This window comes from Garra rufa, chromosome 8, assembly GCF_049309525.1.
Source record: "Garra rufa chromosome 8, GarRuf1.0, whole genome shotgun sequence".
Taxonomy (NCBI): Eukaryota; Metazoa; Chordata; class Actinopteri; order Cypriniformes; family Cyprinidae; genus Garra; species Garra rufa.
Genome location: NC_133368.1, coordinates 27,751,269 through 27,768,350, shown reverse-complemented (window position 1 = coordinate 27,768,350; position 17,082 = coordinate 27,751,269). Strand labels below are relative to the sequence as shown.

At 37.8% G+C, this 17,082-nt stretch overlaps 2 protein-coding genes across 2 annotated transcripts in view; both read left to right on the top strand.

Moving 5' to 3' along the window:
• The first annotated feature begins 6,033 nt into the window (after positions 1-6,033).
• On the top strand, positions 6,034-9,005 carry LOC141341209 (uncharacterized). Its single transcript, XM_073846357.1, has 3 exons — positions 6,034-6,796; positions 7,113-7,412; positions 7,612-9,005. Exons 1-3 carry the CDS (start codon positions 6,700-6,702, stop codon positions 8,079-8,081), a joined length of 867 nt encoding a protein of 288 aa, XP_073702458.1. The 5' UTR covers positions 6,034-6,699; the 3' UTR covers positions 8,082-9,005.
• Positions 9,006-10,519: 1,514 nt separating this feature from the next.
• gtf2e1 (general transcription factor IIE, polypeptide 1, alpha) overlaps positions 10,520-17,082 on the top strand; it is a 19,002-nt gene continuing 12,439 nt past the window's right edge. The window contains exons 1-2 of the mRNA XM_073846093.1: positions 10,520-10,578; positions 11,747-12,357. Of these exons, the coding sequence (XP_073702194.1) occupies positions 11,910-12,357 (448 nt within the window). The 5' untranslated portion in view covers positions 10,520-10,578; positions 11,747-11,909. The remainder of the gene's footprint in view (positions 10,579-11,746; positions 12,358-17,082) is intronic.

Below are 17,082 nucleotides of genomic sequence, written 5' to 3'. Positions count from 1 at the left end.
GGAAACCATAGATATATATAGAATGACTAGATGTGTTACGTCGAGGTCTAGAGCGTCCGCACAGGTCGGCCATCTTACCACAGGCTGGCTTTCTGGCGGGATCAGTCAACCCTGAGGTAAGTAACTTAGTGACCTGCACAAACGTTAATACTCTTATCTCGCTGTAATCTTGATGGATTTACAAACTGTTTGTTTTCTTACAAACATTATTAACGTGGTTATAATTCTTGATGCTTGAACAAGTTGAAATCGCAGCTTTTCTCCTCGGAAAAAAATGACTTAATCGTGCAGTTTTGTTTTGTATCACGACTAGCTAACTTAACGTTACCCAGTAATTTGGGGCGAGGCAGAATTACGCTTTCTTTTCAATATAATACACACATTATAAACATTATTTAACTGAATTTACACATGATTTCCTGTCTGGTCGGTTTGTTAAAACATCTTACATTATGATTTCTACAGGAAATTGCTGACAAGATGCCAGACTTTTGTGCCGCCTATGGCTGCTGTAACCGCCGTTGTCTCGAAACGAGAACCCGAGGGATCACCTTTCACCTGTAGGATATTACAATATTATGAATTATTTTTAGGATAATCGTTAGTTACTTAGTGGAAGTATGTACATATTACATAATAGTTTTGTTAGATTGTTGTTGACACAAGGTTTAGAATATTTTGTTTACATAATCACTGAATGTTTGAATACAGTTTTTTAGTGTGTTTATCTTTTTCTTGAAGTACATACTTGCATACAGTTACCCCCAACATATGATAATCTAGGTGTTTGCTTGTGTCCTTGGCCTTAAATGGAAAGATGAATTTAGAATGTTGACAATAATTTATATATCTGGGTAAATTTCTCACTTTTTTTAAGGTTTCCCAAATCCAGAGAGAGGAGGAGGAAGTGGGAAGTTGCCCTAAGAAGGGACGGTTTTGCTGCCACTGACAGGACACTGATCTGCAGTGAGCACTTCAAGGCCGAGGACTTCGACAGGACCGGGCAGACTGTGCGGATTAAAGATGGTATTGTGCCATCCATTTTCAGCTTCCCAGCACATCTTCAAAGGGTATGTGTATGTGTATCACTAACCAAAAATAATTTAAGGTGTATAAGACTTATTTATCAATATACACATGTCATTAAATTCAATTCTTTTTTGTTTTTGCAAGGTATTTAATTTGTTGTTTATTACAGAACATTTTAGACACTCAAAACTACTTTATTTTAGTCAGTAGCAATAAGAAGCACAACTTCAAGACAGCTAGAAGACAACCTGCCAATGGACTTGATGCCTGATGTAAGTATTTGCAAGTGTATTGTCGCAACTAATGATAGCATCATATAGGTAAGGGACAATGTATAGAATGCCGGTCATTATTGGGGAAATAAGTCCCGACAGGGTGAACAGGACCCGAGTCCCCGACACACAGCGGAGGGACTTATTCCCTATAATGACCGGCTTTCTATACATTATCCCGCTTATTACACGGCTACTTGCCAAAACGAAACAATAAACTCTCCACGATATGACTCTTTAGCCTACATAGCCTATGCTATAGCCTATTTGTTACCGTTCATCGTGGCTTTTGCTGAGAAACAAATAGATTACAGATTTTACATAGGTTCGAACGTTGGGAAGGCCCATTCAAGTGAATGGAACTTTCTGCAGCCCTCTGAAAAGCTGTGTAATAACTTGTAATATTAAATCATTTATCTTGTTGGTACCCAGAAAGGTCTATGATGGTGTTAGTAGTCTATGAGCCCAGTATTATTTGAGGTGGTACTCTGTTAAAAAATAGTTTGAAAACTACTGGCTATCTCACTTTCTCTGTCACTCATACACTGGAATGAATAAACCTTTGTGAATGTTGAAACTACACCCAGGGGTAGACAACCTTTACATTTTGTGTCGAGAGCCACAACACATATTTGTGCCTTACAAGTGGAGAAGCCTATACAATTTCTTAAAAGTATGCTGTTGTGTTGTCTGTTGAAGAACTGTTGAACCCAAAAATGTATTCAGGCTCGCAGAATTGAGATTGAATTGAAGATTGAATTCTTGAAAAAGTGAGTTATTATTATTATTATTTTGCCAATACAACAGGGAGCTACTGCAGAGAGGAGAGTGAGGAGGTTGAGGCACAAGCGGAAGCTCAAGCTGCAGGCCACTGAGCACTTGTATGCATTGCCTGCTTCCCCTAAGGCTATAAAGGCCAAATTTGAACAGGCCTCAGTGAGACTGAGGAAACTGCAGCGGGAGAAGAGTAATGCCTTGAGGAGAGAGAAGAGGGCCAAGAACAACATGCTGGCTCTTCTGGAGGAACTGAAGGAGAAAAATCTCATCAACGAAGAGCTGAAAGACAAGCTTGAATGCTACTCAGGTAAAATAAAAAATATTCCATTGAATATTTTGTGTATTATATGTTATTTTTTGACTTCCTAGTTACTTTTAATAGACCTACTGAATCACTTTTGCTAATTGAATTTCAGATCTTCCAGTTCATCTCCTGTCGAGGCAGGGTGTAGAGTACACCAAGGCCCAGAGAGATTTTGCCCTTACGCTCCATCTGCATGGTCCAAAGGCATATAACTACCTGAGAGAGACTCTACATATTCACCTGCCACATCCCAGTTCAATGCAAAGGTATTCTATATGATGTCTACATTTACACTGAATTACATAAAGCACTACATACAAAATGATCATGAATGGTTAAATCACAGGCTGGCAATGACGATAAAAGGCGTCAAATATGTTGTTTAAAGGGGCGAACTGGGGAATGATCGGGTGAAAGTTACCCAAAGTCAAATGGGTGTTAACATAATCATATTACAGATATGTTTAGTATGTCCAGTGTCCACCATAGGGATGCTTGGGTTAGTGGTTTAAATGTCTACGTGGTTAAATGTCTACTTTTTAATTATACAAGGTGGCTGAGCTCTCTTGATGCCAGACCTGGTCTCAATAAAATGATGTTGGACATGCTGGAAAGACGGCGTCAGGAAGATGAGGACAAATATGGACGTGTCACTCTGATGCTGGATGCCATGTCCATAAAACATCACATCCAACATGATCCTCAGACACAAACGATGTTTGGATATGTGGACATGGGGGATCGATTGAATGAGACTGACATGGCTTCCGAGGTTCTTGTGTTTATGGTGGTTGGGCTTCAAGGTTATTGGAAAGCTCCAATCGCATATTATTTGACCAAGTCCCTCACACCAGAATCACAGAAAGTGTTAGTAGAACATGCATTAGAAGAGCTGCATCATCGTCAGATAAGGGTGGTGTGCATGACAATGGATGGTCATGCATCAAATGTCAGTATGTGCACCAAACTTGGGTGTGACCTAAAAGCAGACCCCCGTGAGCCTTTGAAGACCCATTTCCCACATCCAGTTACCCATGACAAAGTTTTTGTTATGATGGACGCTTGCCACATGCTGAAGCTGGCACGCAATATGTTGCAGGTACATGCTCATTATTGCCTATCTGCTCGGGTTGACTGTTCTGCTTTTTATACATTTTTATTGTATTTACATAGTTGTGCAGAATATGGTGCTTTACAGTTGACGTGTGCAGTGAAAAAAAAAATCTGATTCTGCAGGCATACAGCCCAATAACAAGCATAAGTGGCTGTATAAATTGGAAGTACATTGTTCAGCTGAACAATGTCCAAAAGAAAAGTGGTCTACATGCTGCCAACCGAGTCACAGACAAGCATGTGAACTTTGCCAATCAGAAGATGAAGGTATGTTTGCATGATGATTTATGTATAGAGGGCTGCAATAGAAATGGGCTCTAGGGCTTTATTGTGTTTTTATACTTTTTGATGATGTTCTTGTTTGTATCTTGTAGTGCTAATGTGCCCTTTATTTCTCCTTATAAACTCAATCAAGGTCTCCCTGGCTGCTCAGACTTTGAGTAACTCTGTGGCAGTGGCGCTCCGCACCTTGCAGGAAGTGGGCTATGCAGAGTTCAAAGACTGTGAGGCTACTACAGAATTTATTAAGGTAATATAGCTAGGGATTTGACCAAAAACATTTCCCAACATTCTACTGTTCTTGCCAACATTTGAGAGATTCATTGCTGCAACTTCAGGGTTTCCGCGGGGTCTTAAAAAGTCTAAAATTTAAAAATCAAAATTTTAGGCCTTAAGTCTTAAATTCGTTGTTCTAGGTCTTAAATAATTTTACACAGGTCTTATTTTTCCGATGTCCATGTAACGCTACCTCTAATGCTCATTTAAATTCTCTTTTTGTTGTTTCCGTGGTGTTGTAGTTCTTTATTTCACAATTCCAAATATAATTTGCTGTATTTAAACTACAAATGAGACCAGCATGCAATAGCCAGCCTTCGAAATACTTTTAAAATGTTTTTTTTTTTTTCACTTGCCCGAACAAACCGCCTGATTAAAACTGAAGTGACAAAAACAACTAGCGAAGCATTGAAAGGCAAGAAAGATTCATATTTTAATACATTCAATGTAAACAGAAATTGATAATGGATAGTGTATTTCTGGTCTATTTGTGACATACTTGAAAACAAATGAATGTAACAGCACTCTAAAGAAACACACTGAGGTAAAAATTTCAAATATATAGTTTATTTATAACATGATATAGTTCAGTAATATAGCAAGTGAGCTTTTTGCTGAAAATTCTCACAATTACAAATGTTACATTAATTTTAGCTCAATAAAAAAGTAGTTAGTCAAGTAGTTACTTACATATTAGACAATATGCAACATTAGCAGAAGCATTCTCCTAGCAACGTTTTGCTATAATTCAGCGTTTTGATCGAATCAGTTGAAATAACTCGCTCATGAAGTGACTTACCGCCACCTGCTGGTAATTTAGTGTGTTTAAAAGTATGCCTCCACACCCAACATTTCTAATGTATATATTTATAAATCAATAAATGTATTTAAAACATTAATCTCACTTTTAATTTTGCAGTGTAAATGTAATCTCACTGCTAACAGCCATTTAGAATTTGATAAATTCATAAAATAAATTTCAAAGGTAATGCATACATTTCAAAAGTAAAAAAAAAGGCCTTTATAAAGGTAAATAAAATGCAGATTTAAGATGTAAAAGCTAATAGAGCACTGATGAAAATATTGCTTCAGAATTTTTTTTTTTTTTACATCAGATATTTCTAGTGGTACTTTTATGGGGATATTTTGTGTGGAATAGTATCTGCTGATATGAAAAGTTCACTGTATATCGTAGTAATAAATTTAGTTCATGACAGCCATGAAATTGTGTTTACTTTTTACATTAAACACATTAAATATTACATGTATGCATGTAATATAATATCTATTTCCATTACAGGTTCGGTCTTAAATTTCATATAAGGTGGTATTAAAAAGGTCTTAAAAAGTCTTAAATTTCACTTGTTCATATCTGCAGAAACCCTGTGCAACCCCTTTAACCTAAATGTGAATGCCTCCGGGATTAACCCGTTAACATTTTATTTTATTTTCATAAATATGATCTGAGAACAGTGACTCCACATTGAATTGAGACTGATTCAGTCTAATTTAGTGTGGAGTAACTGTTCCTTGGTCACGTTTAGGATTGAAAGGGACCAAGTGTAAAAGTTATAGTGATGTTTTCAGTGCTTTCAGTTAATTTAGATATTTGTTTATAGATAACAGACAGGCTGTTTGACATCTTGAACAGTCGCAATCCCAGAGCCAAAGGGTTCAAAGCCCCCCTTGGTTCTTGGAATTGGACAAGCACCAGGGAGTTCTTGATAAAAGCCAGGGGGTACTTGCTCACTTTGAAGATGGAGGATGGCACACCCCTTTACCGAACAAAGAGGTCTTTTAATATAGTGACAGTTCAGTTAGTGATGCACTGACACCATTTGTAGTCACCAATACCCAATACAAATTCTTAATTATAATTAAATTATCAGAATGAGACTGCTGATTTAGAAAATAAGGATTTATTTTAGTCTTTGTAAGATGTGTACAAGTTGTCAATTTACAAATCATTAAACTATCTAAGGTAAAACTCTACCGGTTTCAGTGCATCCCTCAAGTCCATGACTTAAGTTCAACAGATGTTCTGTTTTCTTCTTTATCTACTATCTTCTGCATCAAGTTCAGATGCTCTGTCCTCCTGTCTTCATAGAGTTCATAAGATGTTCTGTCCCGTAAGATGTTCTGTCCTGTCTGCATCAAGTTCATAAGATGCTCTTTACTGTCTCTGCGAGTTCATAAAGTGGTAGGTATTATGTATTATTCATATGATGCTATCTTTCTCCAATGTGTTCAGATTTGCTAATTGGTCTGTGTTCCAATTCTCTTGTATTCAGTTTTTTTCTTTCCAGATGCCGGTGTCAAAATGGTATGTATTGCATGGTCTGCAGGTTATGTGTTGAATTAGTTCAAGAAGGTTTAGTGTCCTAAAAGTAATTTTAAGGATCCTAAACCTCACACTGATTTTATTTTAAGTCAGGGATGCAAACGAGTTAGCTAAAAGCCCCCCAAATTTGTTTCTGCCCTGAGAAGTGCTGCTTTAGGGGCATTCACTATTTTTACTTTATACTGTTAGTTTGCATCCCTACTTTCTTGTGTCCTGTTTTCGCAGAATCATCTTAGTAATACAATATTTGCTTTTGAAGGTACCTCTCTGTCCTGGGCTTCATCATAAACATTGACACGTTGATATCGATGGTTCCTGTGCTGCTTGAAGGCCAGCGATATGTCCTGACCTACAGATTCAGCCAGGACCACTTGGAACTCCTGTTTAACTCCATCAGAGCATCCGGTAGGGTTCATAATTTATATTTACCAGCTGCAACACTAAGTCATACAAAGTTTTAGCAAATTGTTGTCTTATTGCATTGTTGTATAATTTTTCAGTTTGTCAGTCCATGTTTTTTATTTATTTATTTATTTTTTTCCATTTCTGGTAAAACATGTTTTCTGAAGACATACACATTATCTGAAAGTGTCACAAACTACTTTGAGTATTTAGAAAAATGTGTTTTACTATCTGTTTGCTGAATTTATACTGCATTTACACTGATACAGTCTGAATTGTTTGGTAATACCTGTATATTGTGTATATATATATTTTTAAGGTGGCTGGAATAACAACCCCAATGCCAGCCAGTTTAAGTATATATTTAGAAAGCTGATGGCCCGGTGCGGAGTTGTGAAGCCATGCAGAGGGAATGTAACAGCACAGGATGAGACCGAGACCCTACCAGCGGTTATCGACACCTCTACAAGCCTGTCAACTGTAGATATGTCCTCTGCAGCAGGAGGAGAAGAAGATCTTCCCTCTCCGTTTGCTGACATTCCTGCATTGTTACATGACCACAGTTACCTTCCCGTCCGCTTCAATGGTCTTGTGGACAATGCTCTCGTGTACATTTCAGGTAAAGGCTGACTGAAAGTCGATTTAGCCTATAACCGATAGTGCCAATAGTCAAATCGGTGGGAAAATAATCTGACCATAGTTCAAAAAGAGAGTTGTCCTTTTGATTTTCCCATTCTTATTGATTATTATTATTGTTGTTGTTGTTATTGTTGTTGTTATTATAAGTTACAATGTTATTATACTAACTCAAATTTCAGGATTTGTTGTGCGAAGGGCTCTGAAGAAGCTGTCCTGTGATGTCTGCCGTGCCAGCCTGGTGACAGATGCTGCATCTGCCATCAAGGACCAGAGTTACCACCTACTGTCTCTGAAAAACAATGGAGGCCTGGTGATTCCCTCAGAGGGAACAGTGAGGGTCGTCAGGGCAGCAGAGTGGGTCATTCGCCAGGCATCAGCGAGTTTCAAACGATCACAGCCCATCAAACAGCTGGAGGTCATGTACATTGTACGGAAGAGGATCGGGTCAGAGGATGTGTTTGCGCTCGGGGAGCACATCAGTGAAACACAGTATGGCATAGACAGCCACCACCATACACTGTTGACATTAGTTGTTTCCCTGTTTTTTAAGCTAAGGCTTCACCACATAGCGAAATTGACTACACTTAGCTTACAGAGCAACAACATGCGACAGAAACACAACAAATTAGTCCTTTTCAAAGGGCATTAGTCCAATGTGGGTCTCTGGTGGGTCTTCCAGTGAGGATGGACACTGGGATTCTCTATCATATACAGCGGCCCTCACAACCCACCCCCACCCTCCCCTTTCCCGTGAGGATGGACACTGGATACAGCGGCCCTCACAACCCACCCCCACCCTCCCCTTTCCCGTGAGGATGGACACTGGGTTACAGCGGCCCTCACAACCCCACACCACCACCCTCCCCTTTCCCGTGAGGATGGACACTGGATACAGCGGCCCTCACAACCCCACACCACCACCCTCCCCTTTCCCGTGAGGATGGACACTGGATACAGCGGCCCTCACAACCCACCCCCACCCTCCCCTTTCCCGTGAGGATGGACACTGGGTTACAGCGGCCCTCACAACCCCACACCACCACCCTCCCCTTTCCCGTGAGGATGGACACTGGGTTACAGCGGCCCTCACAACCCCACACCACCACCCCACCCCTTTCAAGTGTACATATTGTATGTAGTTCTCTGCAAACCTATGGTGGCATCATGCCTTCAGTGTGCATATTGTATGTAGTTCTCTGCAAACCTATGGTGGCATCATGCCTTCAGTGTGCATATTGTATGTAGTTCTCTGCAAACCTATGGTGGCATCATGCCTTCAGTGTGCATATTGTATGTAGTTCTCTGCAAACCTATGGTGGCATCATGCCTTCAGTGTGCATATTGTATGTAGTTCTCTGCAAACCTATGGTGGCATCATGCCTTCAGTGTGCATATTGTATGTAGTTCTCTGCAAACCGATGGTGGCATCATGCCTTCAGTGTGCATATTGTATGTAGTTCTCTGCAAACCGATGGTGGCATCATGCCTTCAGTGTGCATATTGTATGTAGTTCTCTGCAAACCTATGGTCGCATCATGCCTTCAGTGTGTCTTGAACAACCACACATAAAAGGTTGCACACATTATGTTGGTATTTTATTGTATTTGGCTGTAGATAGATTTGAGTAAAGTTACCAACACAATAGATTGGCCGTAACAGACACACATTTTATAATCACATTCCCCCCCTCTCTCTCTCTCTCTCTCTCTCTCTCTCTCTCTCTCACTTTCTCACAAATACACATACAGACACAGGGAGAGAATGTTAACTTGTATCTATTATTTTGTCAGAATGCTTCATTTGTATGTGAAAATCACAAAAAAAATTCACCAGCCGCCACTGATCATGAGTTATAGTAATGCTAACCCACTCTATTTCTTCCCCTCTTAACCTCACTTGTGAGGTAAACCTTTTCCAGTCATCAGCTATCCTTGTATTTGATGTCCCGCTGGCCCTCATCGCACCTGAAGTCCCAACCCAACGACTGCCCTACCATCTCTTGTTGCTGTCCCCTTGTCCACACTTCCTGGCCTGCACAGCCTAGCGACCCACAACCTGCCAACCTATTCACTTCATCACTTATCAGTCCCAGCTGGATGAGGACCAGAACCAGCACCACTGGGACACCTTCCTTACTTCGCTAAATTTTTAATGAAAATGTAAAAAAAAAAAAAAATTTAATACATCTTCAAAAATCTTTGAAAAGTGCCTTTATAATGTCTAAACAAACTGGTTTACTACCATTTTATGTGTAAAAATATTTTTATTAACAATTTGGAAATATGGTCTTTAGTTCTTTGTGCTGTGTTATTGTCATCACTGCGCAGGGTGTGGATTTCAACATGCAGCGTTTCTTGATGTACATTTGTTAAGGGAAACCTTGTAGGCTTAGTCTACTTATCCTAGAACATTATTACATTTTTTAGAACATAAGATAATTATTCAAAAGTATTTAGTGTCATAACTACATATTTGACGTTTATAATAAATCAAACCGTTTGAAAATCGGTTTAAAATTGAGCACGTTATGGCTATTTAAAAATGACATGGTTTACTATCAACACAGTATATTGGGTGAGCGAGCAGCCTGTGGTAAGATGGCCGCCATATGCGGACGTTCGACTCCGTTGGCCAGCAACGCAGACGAGACATCTAGTCATTCTATACATATCTATGGTGGAAACAACAAGGAAGCACAAAGCGGAAGCGGGTGCACATCATTCTATGACAAAAGTCCTATTATGTCAAATATAACCTCACATAAGAATTCAATGCAAAATAATTTCGGGTCATAAATATAAACGCGTATAGTTTACATCCCGTTGAACGGTATATTCAACAGTGTTACTGAGACACAGCAAAAAGACCCTTAAAACATGGTGTTTTTTATTATTATTGTTATTATTTCAACGTTTTAGTTTCGGGCTAAATATATGAACTTTTTTTGCTATCTTAAATGTACCAACGCAATTAATTTATAATAATAAATAACATAATAACTTTTTCATTAATAATTATAAATGATTTTTTTAAATCGTCTACGGACTTTGCAGCAAGCCAGCAACATTATGCGTCATTTCCGCTAAACGTTAACGTGATGCCGAACTAGGAAACTTGTTCAGGTCCAAACAGGAGGAAAATTTAAGGTTTGAGCGGTTTTTGTTCCTATCGTTCCGGCTTTTATGTTGTTTATTTTGCTGATGATATTAATCTAACGGTACCTTTCGATATATTCAGTTTCGATACTCTAGTATTAAACTCAACAATGAGATAAACAAGCTTCATTGGGTAGTGAGCTGAACTGTCACATTGTTTTGGTTCATGTAATTCACACAGTATGCATGTATAGTCCATGACTAATAAATATCACAAATGGTCTCTTCTTTCATTTAAAGTGATTGTAACTGGGTCTACGTTGGTCATTTATGGTTCTTATTTTTTCTGTATGGTTTGTTCAGATGATAATCTTGGTCCAGCAACAAACCTTCCAGACAGCCTTTCTGTAAAAAAAAGTGAACGTTGTTGTTGTCAGTTGTGTTGATTTGAATGTTTAGGTAATATTAATTAGCTGGCTAACATAGATTAAACATAGAATGAAACTGTGAGAATGACTTCTGATAATCTTGGGAACATCTGTAATATATGTGACCCTGGACCACAAAACCAGTCTTAAGTAGCATGGGTATGTTTGTAGCAATGGCCAAAAATACACTGTATGGGTCAAAATGATGGATTTTTCTTTTATGCCAGAAATCATTAGGATATTAAGTAAAGATCATGAACATATTGTGTACATTTCCTACTGTAAATATATCAAAAGTTAATTTTTGATTAGTAATATGCATTGCTAAGAACTTCATTTGGAGAACTTTAAAGGTGATTTTCTCAGTATTTTTTTTAATTGACCCTCAGATTTCGGAATCTCAGCCGTATCCTATCCTAACAAACCATACTTCAGTGGAAAGCTTATTTGTTTAGCTTTCAGATGATGTATAAATAGTAATTTCCAAAAAATTGACCTATTGCTTTTAGCAAAAAAGAAAAAAGAATTTCTAGCTGTCTGGGTAATCTTTTTTTTTGTTGGTGTTTTTAAAGAAATTTTGATTTCATGGAAAATATTTTGTTCTGTTACTAAATACGTAGCTATTTAGCATATTTGTAGCAGGGCAAGTTAAAATTAGTAAAAAAAAAATATATATATGCTACCATTTTCTCTCTAAAAAACAAAACAAAAACAAAAACTGTTGACATTTGGATGTACATATAGATCATTATTGGATCATATGTGTAATTTATCTCTTTTCCTTTTCACAGACCTCCGTCCTACAATCCCAAAGTCATCCACCTGATCCCCTTCTCAAACACCAGGAGACCTGATCCTTCCTATTACCATCCACTTCCGTTCTTCCTAAAAACTTGTTCTTGGTCTTGAAAATACTTCCAGTTCTTTAGGTCTACTCTTTCCCTTCCCTCCATCATGACTGAACCAGAGCTGCTCACAGAGGTCCCTGCCTCTCTAAAACGGCTGGCAAAGCAGGTTGTGCGAGGTTTCTATGGCATCGAGCATGCTCTCGCTCTGGATGTGCTGATCCGGAACCCCTGTGTACGAGAAGAGGACATGCTGGAACTGCTCAAGTTTGACCGCAAGCAGCTGCGCTCGGTTCTGAACACACTCAAGTCCGATAAGTTCGTCAAATGCCGTATGCGCGTGGAGACGGCACCGGACGGCAAGACGACGCGACACAATTACTATTTCATTAACTACCGGCTGCTGGTTAATGTGGTGAAGTACAAGCTGGACCACATGCGCAGACGCATTGAGACTGATGAACGGGACTCAACTAACAGAGCCTCCTTCCGCTGCCCCTGCTGCATGAGCACTTTCACTGACCTTGAAGCCAACCAACTGTTTGACCCCATGACTGGTGAGTATGAAAGTGGGAGATGATTGTTTTAAACTGTTATGAGCACATGATCAAGATAAGCTCTCCTTCAGGGATGTTTTATTAAAAGACATAATTTGGCGCTATGGTTAGAGCTTCTCCTATACCGTGTGATTGGTAATATGCAGAACTGTGTTGTTATCTATAAATATACAAACATTGGTCAGTAAGATTTTTTTTAAATAAATGGATACTTCTATCACCCAAGGATGCCTTACATTCATCACAAATGACAGTAAAGACATGTATAATGTTACAAAAAATGTAAAATAAATGCTGTTAGACTTTCTATTTATCAAAGAATCCTGATAAATGTAGCAAAAGCAACCATTATAACCATTTTCAGCAACAAATCAACATATTAGAATGATTTCTGAAGACACTGCCATCACAGAAATAAATTACATTTCAAAATATATTAAAATAGAAAATAGAATAATTTCTCAGTATTATTGTTTTTTTTTTACTGTATTTTTTTAATCAAATAAATGCAGTCTTGCTGAACATACTTCTTTCAAAAACAAAAATCGTCCCCATAATTATTTATGGTTTAGGTCATATTGTCCGTCCATATTAGGCTGGTCAAATGGTGTTGAAATAAGTTTAGGCAAACCAAGTGTTCTAAATTAAAATGCATCTGCTTGACTTCTCTTTTTCAGTACACTACCAGTCAAAAGTTTTTGGACAGTAAGATTTATAATTTTTTTTTAAAGAAGTCTTCTCTGCTCACCAAGCCTGCATTTATTTGATCCAAAGTACAGCAAAAACAGTAAAATTTTAAAACATTTTTTTCATTTAAAATAACTGTTTTCTATTTGAATATACTTTAAAATGTAATTTATTCCAAAGCTGAATTTTTAGCATCATTAGTCACATGATTCTTCAGAAATGATCCTAATATTCTGATTTGATGCTCAACAAACATTTATTATTATTATTGTTATTATGTTGTTGAAAACAGCTGAGTAGATTTTGTTCGGGTTTCTTTGATGAATAGAAAGTTCAGAAGAACAGCATTTATCTGAAATAGAGTGATCAAAATCACTTTTGATCAATTTAAAGCAGCCTTGCTAAATAAAAGTATTTCTATAATTTATTTCCCAAACATTAATATAAATATATAAATAAAAATTATACTGATTATACTATTATTATAAATATTATTATTATTATTATTATTATAAATGAATGTTTCTTGAACAGCAAATCAGCATAGTCGAATGATTTCTGAAAGATCATGTGACACTGAAGACTGTAGTAATGATGCTGATAATTTAGCTTTGATCAGAGGAATAGATTACATTTTAAAATATTTTCAAATAGAAAGCAGTTATTTTATATAGTAAAACTATTTCACAATATTACTGCTTTTGCTGTATTTTGGATCAAATAAATGTAGGCTTGGTAAGCAAAAGAGACTTACCATACAAATACTTTTGAATGATAGTGTATACAACAAAGATATAAGCTTTTTTAAGTATTGTAATTTCTGTGTGGATGCAGAAAGAATCAGAAGAAACCATCTTTTTTAAACAGATTTAGATTTTTTCTTCTCTTTTAAACATACAGAACCATGAAAAAGGTAGACTTGTCAGTTACACGGAAAAGTGAATGACAGAAAATACATAAAAGCAAACAAATGAGACATATGCAACAAAATCTATACAAAATTATGCATATACTAATACGCATGTTCAGAAGAAACCATATTCAAGTTTTCAATTCTAAGCTGGTCTCACATTTAAGGGATTGTGTCATCATTTAGAAGATCCTAAGCCATTAGAAAGTAAAAATATGTTTTTAATAGACATCTTTGTTTGAACTCTGTTATCACCTCCCCCACACTTTTGGTAAGTACATTGTAATCTCTAAGTGAGTGATACATTTCTTTAAAGGAACACTCCACTTTTTTTGGAAATAGGCTCATTCTCCAACTCCCCCCGAGTTAATAAGTTGAGTTTTACTGTTTTGAAATCCATTCAGCCGTTCTCCTGTTCTGGCGATATCACTTTTAGCATAGCTTAGCATAGATCATTGAATCCTATTAGACCAATAGCATCATGTTCAAAAATGACCAACGAGTTTCCATATTTGTCCTATTTAAAACTTGACTCTTCTGTAGTTATATCGTGTACTAAGACCGGTGGAAATGCAAAGCTTCAATTTTCTAGGCTGATAAGATTAGGAACTACACTCCCATTCCAGCGTAATAGTCAAGGAAGTTTGCTGCCGTAATAAGGCTGAAGCAAGAGCAGTAATACCACGCAGCACATGTGCAAATGCTAAACTAGCTGGGAACTCATTTCTGATAATACTCCGCCTGCTTCGGCCATATTACAGCAGCAAACTTCCTTGACTATTACGCCGGAATGGGAGTGTAGTTCCTAATCTTATCAGCCTAGAAACTCGCAGCTTTGCATTTCCACCGGTCTTAGTACACGATATAACTACAGAAGAGTCAAGTTTTAAATACAACAAATATCGAAACTCGTTAGACATTTTTTAACGCGATGCTATTGGTCTAATAGGATTCAATGATCTATGCTAAGCTATGCTAAAAGAGATAACGCCAGTACAGGAGAAGGGAGTTGGAGAATAGGGTTGGGTCGATAGACGATGCCATCGTCCATCGCCGATGGCCGATAGGCATCGCGATGCTGAGCCGGCATCGCGATCCATCGCCCCGCCCCCGCCGCAGCAGCAACCCGCTCGCGAAAAACGCACACTTAAATCACACTATACAGCCAAATGAAATGCATGCTTTCAATTTCCGCATCTTTACTTACTTTACTATTATTATTATTATTATTATTATTATGAGGAAATAATAAGGAAGTTGGTAGCGATCACAATACAAATTACAGTGAACTCCAAACGAATTACACGAACTATGTTCGTTTACATTAATAAATGAGGCGGAAAAAGTGATTGGCAGGTGGTAATTTGTGTGTAACTTAAATTTATTTATTTATGGTTTGGTTTAGGGCTGCAACTAACGATTATTCGTAATAAAGAAAAAAAATCTGAAGAAAAACACACTATAACAAGCATAAAATACAGTGTTTCTGCTATTTATTCTGCCGTGGCTGTGTTTAGTGTCCCGCCAACAGCAGCAGCATCAGCAGCAGCGAGCGCAAGTGCCTCCAGCAGAGTTCCGCGTTCAAATGCACGCAGTAGTGTTAAGCTGGTCGCAAAGCCCCGTGAATGAATGAGTTTTGTTTTTGACTTGAATTATTTCGTTTCATAGTAGCCTAGTTAAGTAATAGTTTAAAGTAAATTTTACTCTTACCTTTATGAGCAAAAATTAAGTTTCACATGGCGCTGGCATCTCCATGTCGTGCAAATGCGCTTCTCCAAAAAGCTCTCCGCAAAATGATTAGATATGCGCCTATTAGTATATAGGATTTATCTAGGTTAAACGAATAAACTAATATTGTGATATGCTTTAAGGTTTTTCTTATATCTATGGATTTTAAATTGTGATGACTTGAGAAGGCTATAAATTGACCATTAACCGCTTGGTCGTTACTTTAAAAAACAAAAACTTGAATTTTACAAACAAAACGTGTTCCAAATATATTTCTAAATTAACTTTATAAACTAAAGAAACGAAAATAAATGTCATTACTTCGCTATTAAAAACAGCAGCTGTGCAATGTGGAAGAGAAAGAGAAAGGTTCCAGTCGGACTCGGGCCAGTAATTCTGATCAGCTGTCGAGGTTGTTAGGAATTTTTTGCAACGAATGTCTGTTTAATAGCATATTTAACACTTATTTAGGCTACTTTCTTATTTAAATGTATTCATTATTTGATTTATTTTAGCGTTTTGTAGGCTGCTTGTTCACTGACCAATTGCTAAAATAAACACGCACGTTTGTTATTAATGTTTGAGCCTAATTTATTTTGAAAACACCGCGCCACCTGCGGTAGTTGGTCCATTACCACCGCGGTGGTAAAAATCTGGTATTTTAAATCTAAATTTAACATTCAAGGACAGATGTTTCAGCACAATGAATGTTTTTGCGCTGAGGATTAATTGTCTCCCCGTCTGTGTTCCGGATGTTTGACGCTCATTCAGTAAACTTAACACAGACTGTCATAATGAACTTTTATGCATAAATGGAAATGGATTTTATCGATTAGCTGTTGCAGCCCTAGTTTGGTTATGGGTAAAACAAAGACCATGCGGGTCAGGTAGTGGAAATGGTAGGCTTCGTTATGAATTAATTATTTAACAACAGCTATCACCCCCCCCCCCCCCCCAACCCCCCGCCTATGACGACGATGCCATCGTCCATCGCAATTGGTCGACATCGCCCAACCCTATTGGAGAATGAGCCTATTTCCAAAAAAAGTGGAGTGTTCCTTTAAGTTGTTTGATCCACACACTAGCAGAACTATATTCAGACACATGATGGCAGCAGAGGTCAACAGTTGTTTTCATCACACTTGAATGAACCTCACTTGGAGACTGATGCTGAATTGCGTCAGTTTGCAGACAGTAATCACAGACAGGAACAGAAATGAAACTTTATTTTAATAGGTTTAAAAATAAACAGGCTGTAATCTCGTAGAGGCGGCTGTAAGGATTAGCACACCGCATTGGCATCGTCATCACGCCTTTCTGCGTCTGTGCTTACTGTTTTACACTTCTGACTTCAACAGCTGCTGATTTATGTACTTAGTGAAGTACACACACACACACAA

What these genes read in the sequence shown, in the direction of transcription:
- LOC141341209 (XM_073846357.1), top strand. Translation starts at nt 6,700, where the DNA reads ATGGTTCCTGTGCTGCTTGAAGGCCAGCGATATGTCCTGACCTACAGA. An exon ending in TAACTCCATCAGAGCATCCG is followed by an intron (nt 6,797 to 7,112) that starts GTAGGGTTCATA and finishes TATATTTTTAAG; the next exon opens with GTGGCTGGAATAACAACCCC. An exon ending in TGCTCTCGTGTACATTTCAG is followed by an intron (nt 7,413 to 7,611) that starts GTAAAGGCTGAC and finishes CTCAAATTTCAG; the next exon opens with GATTTGTTGTGCGAAGGGCT.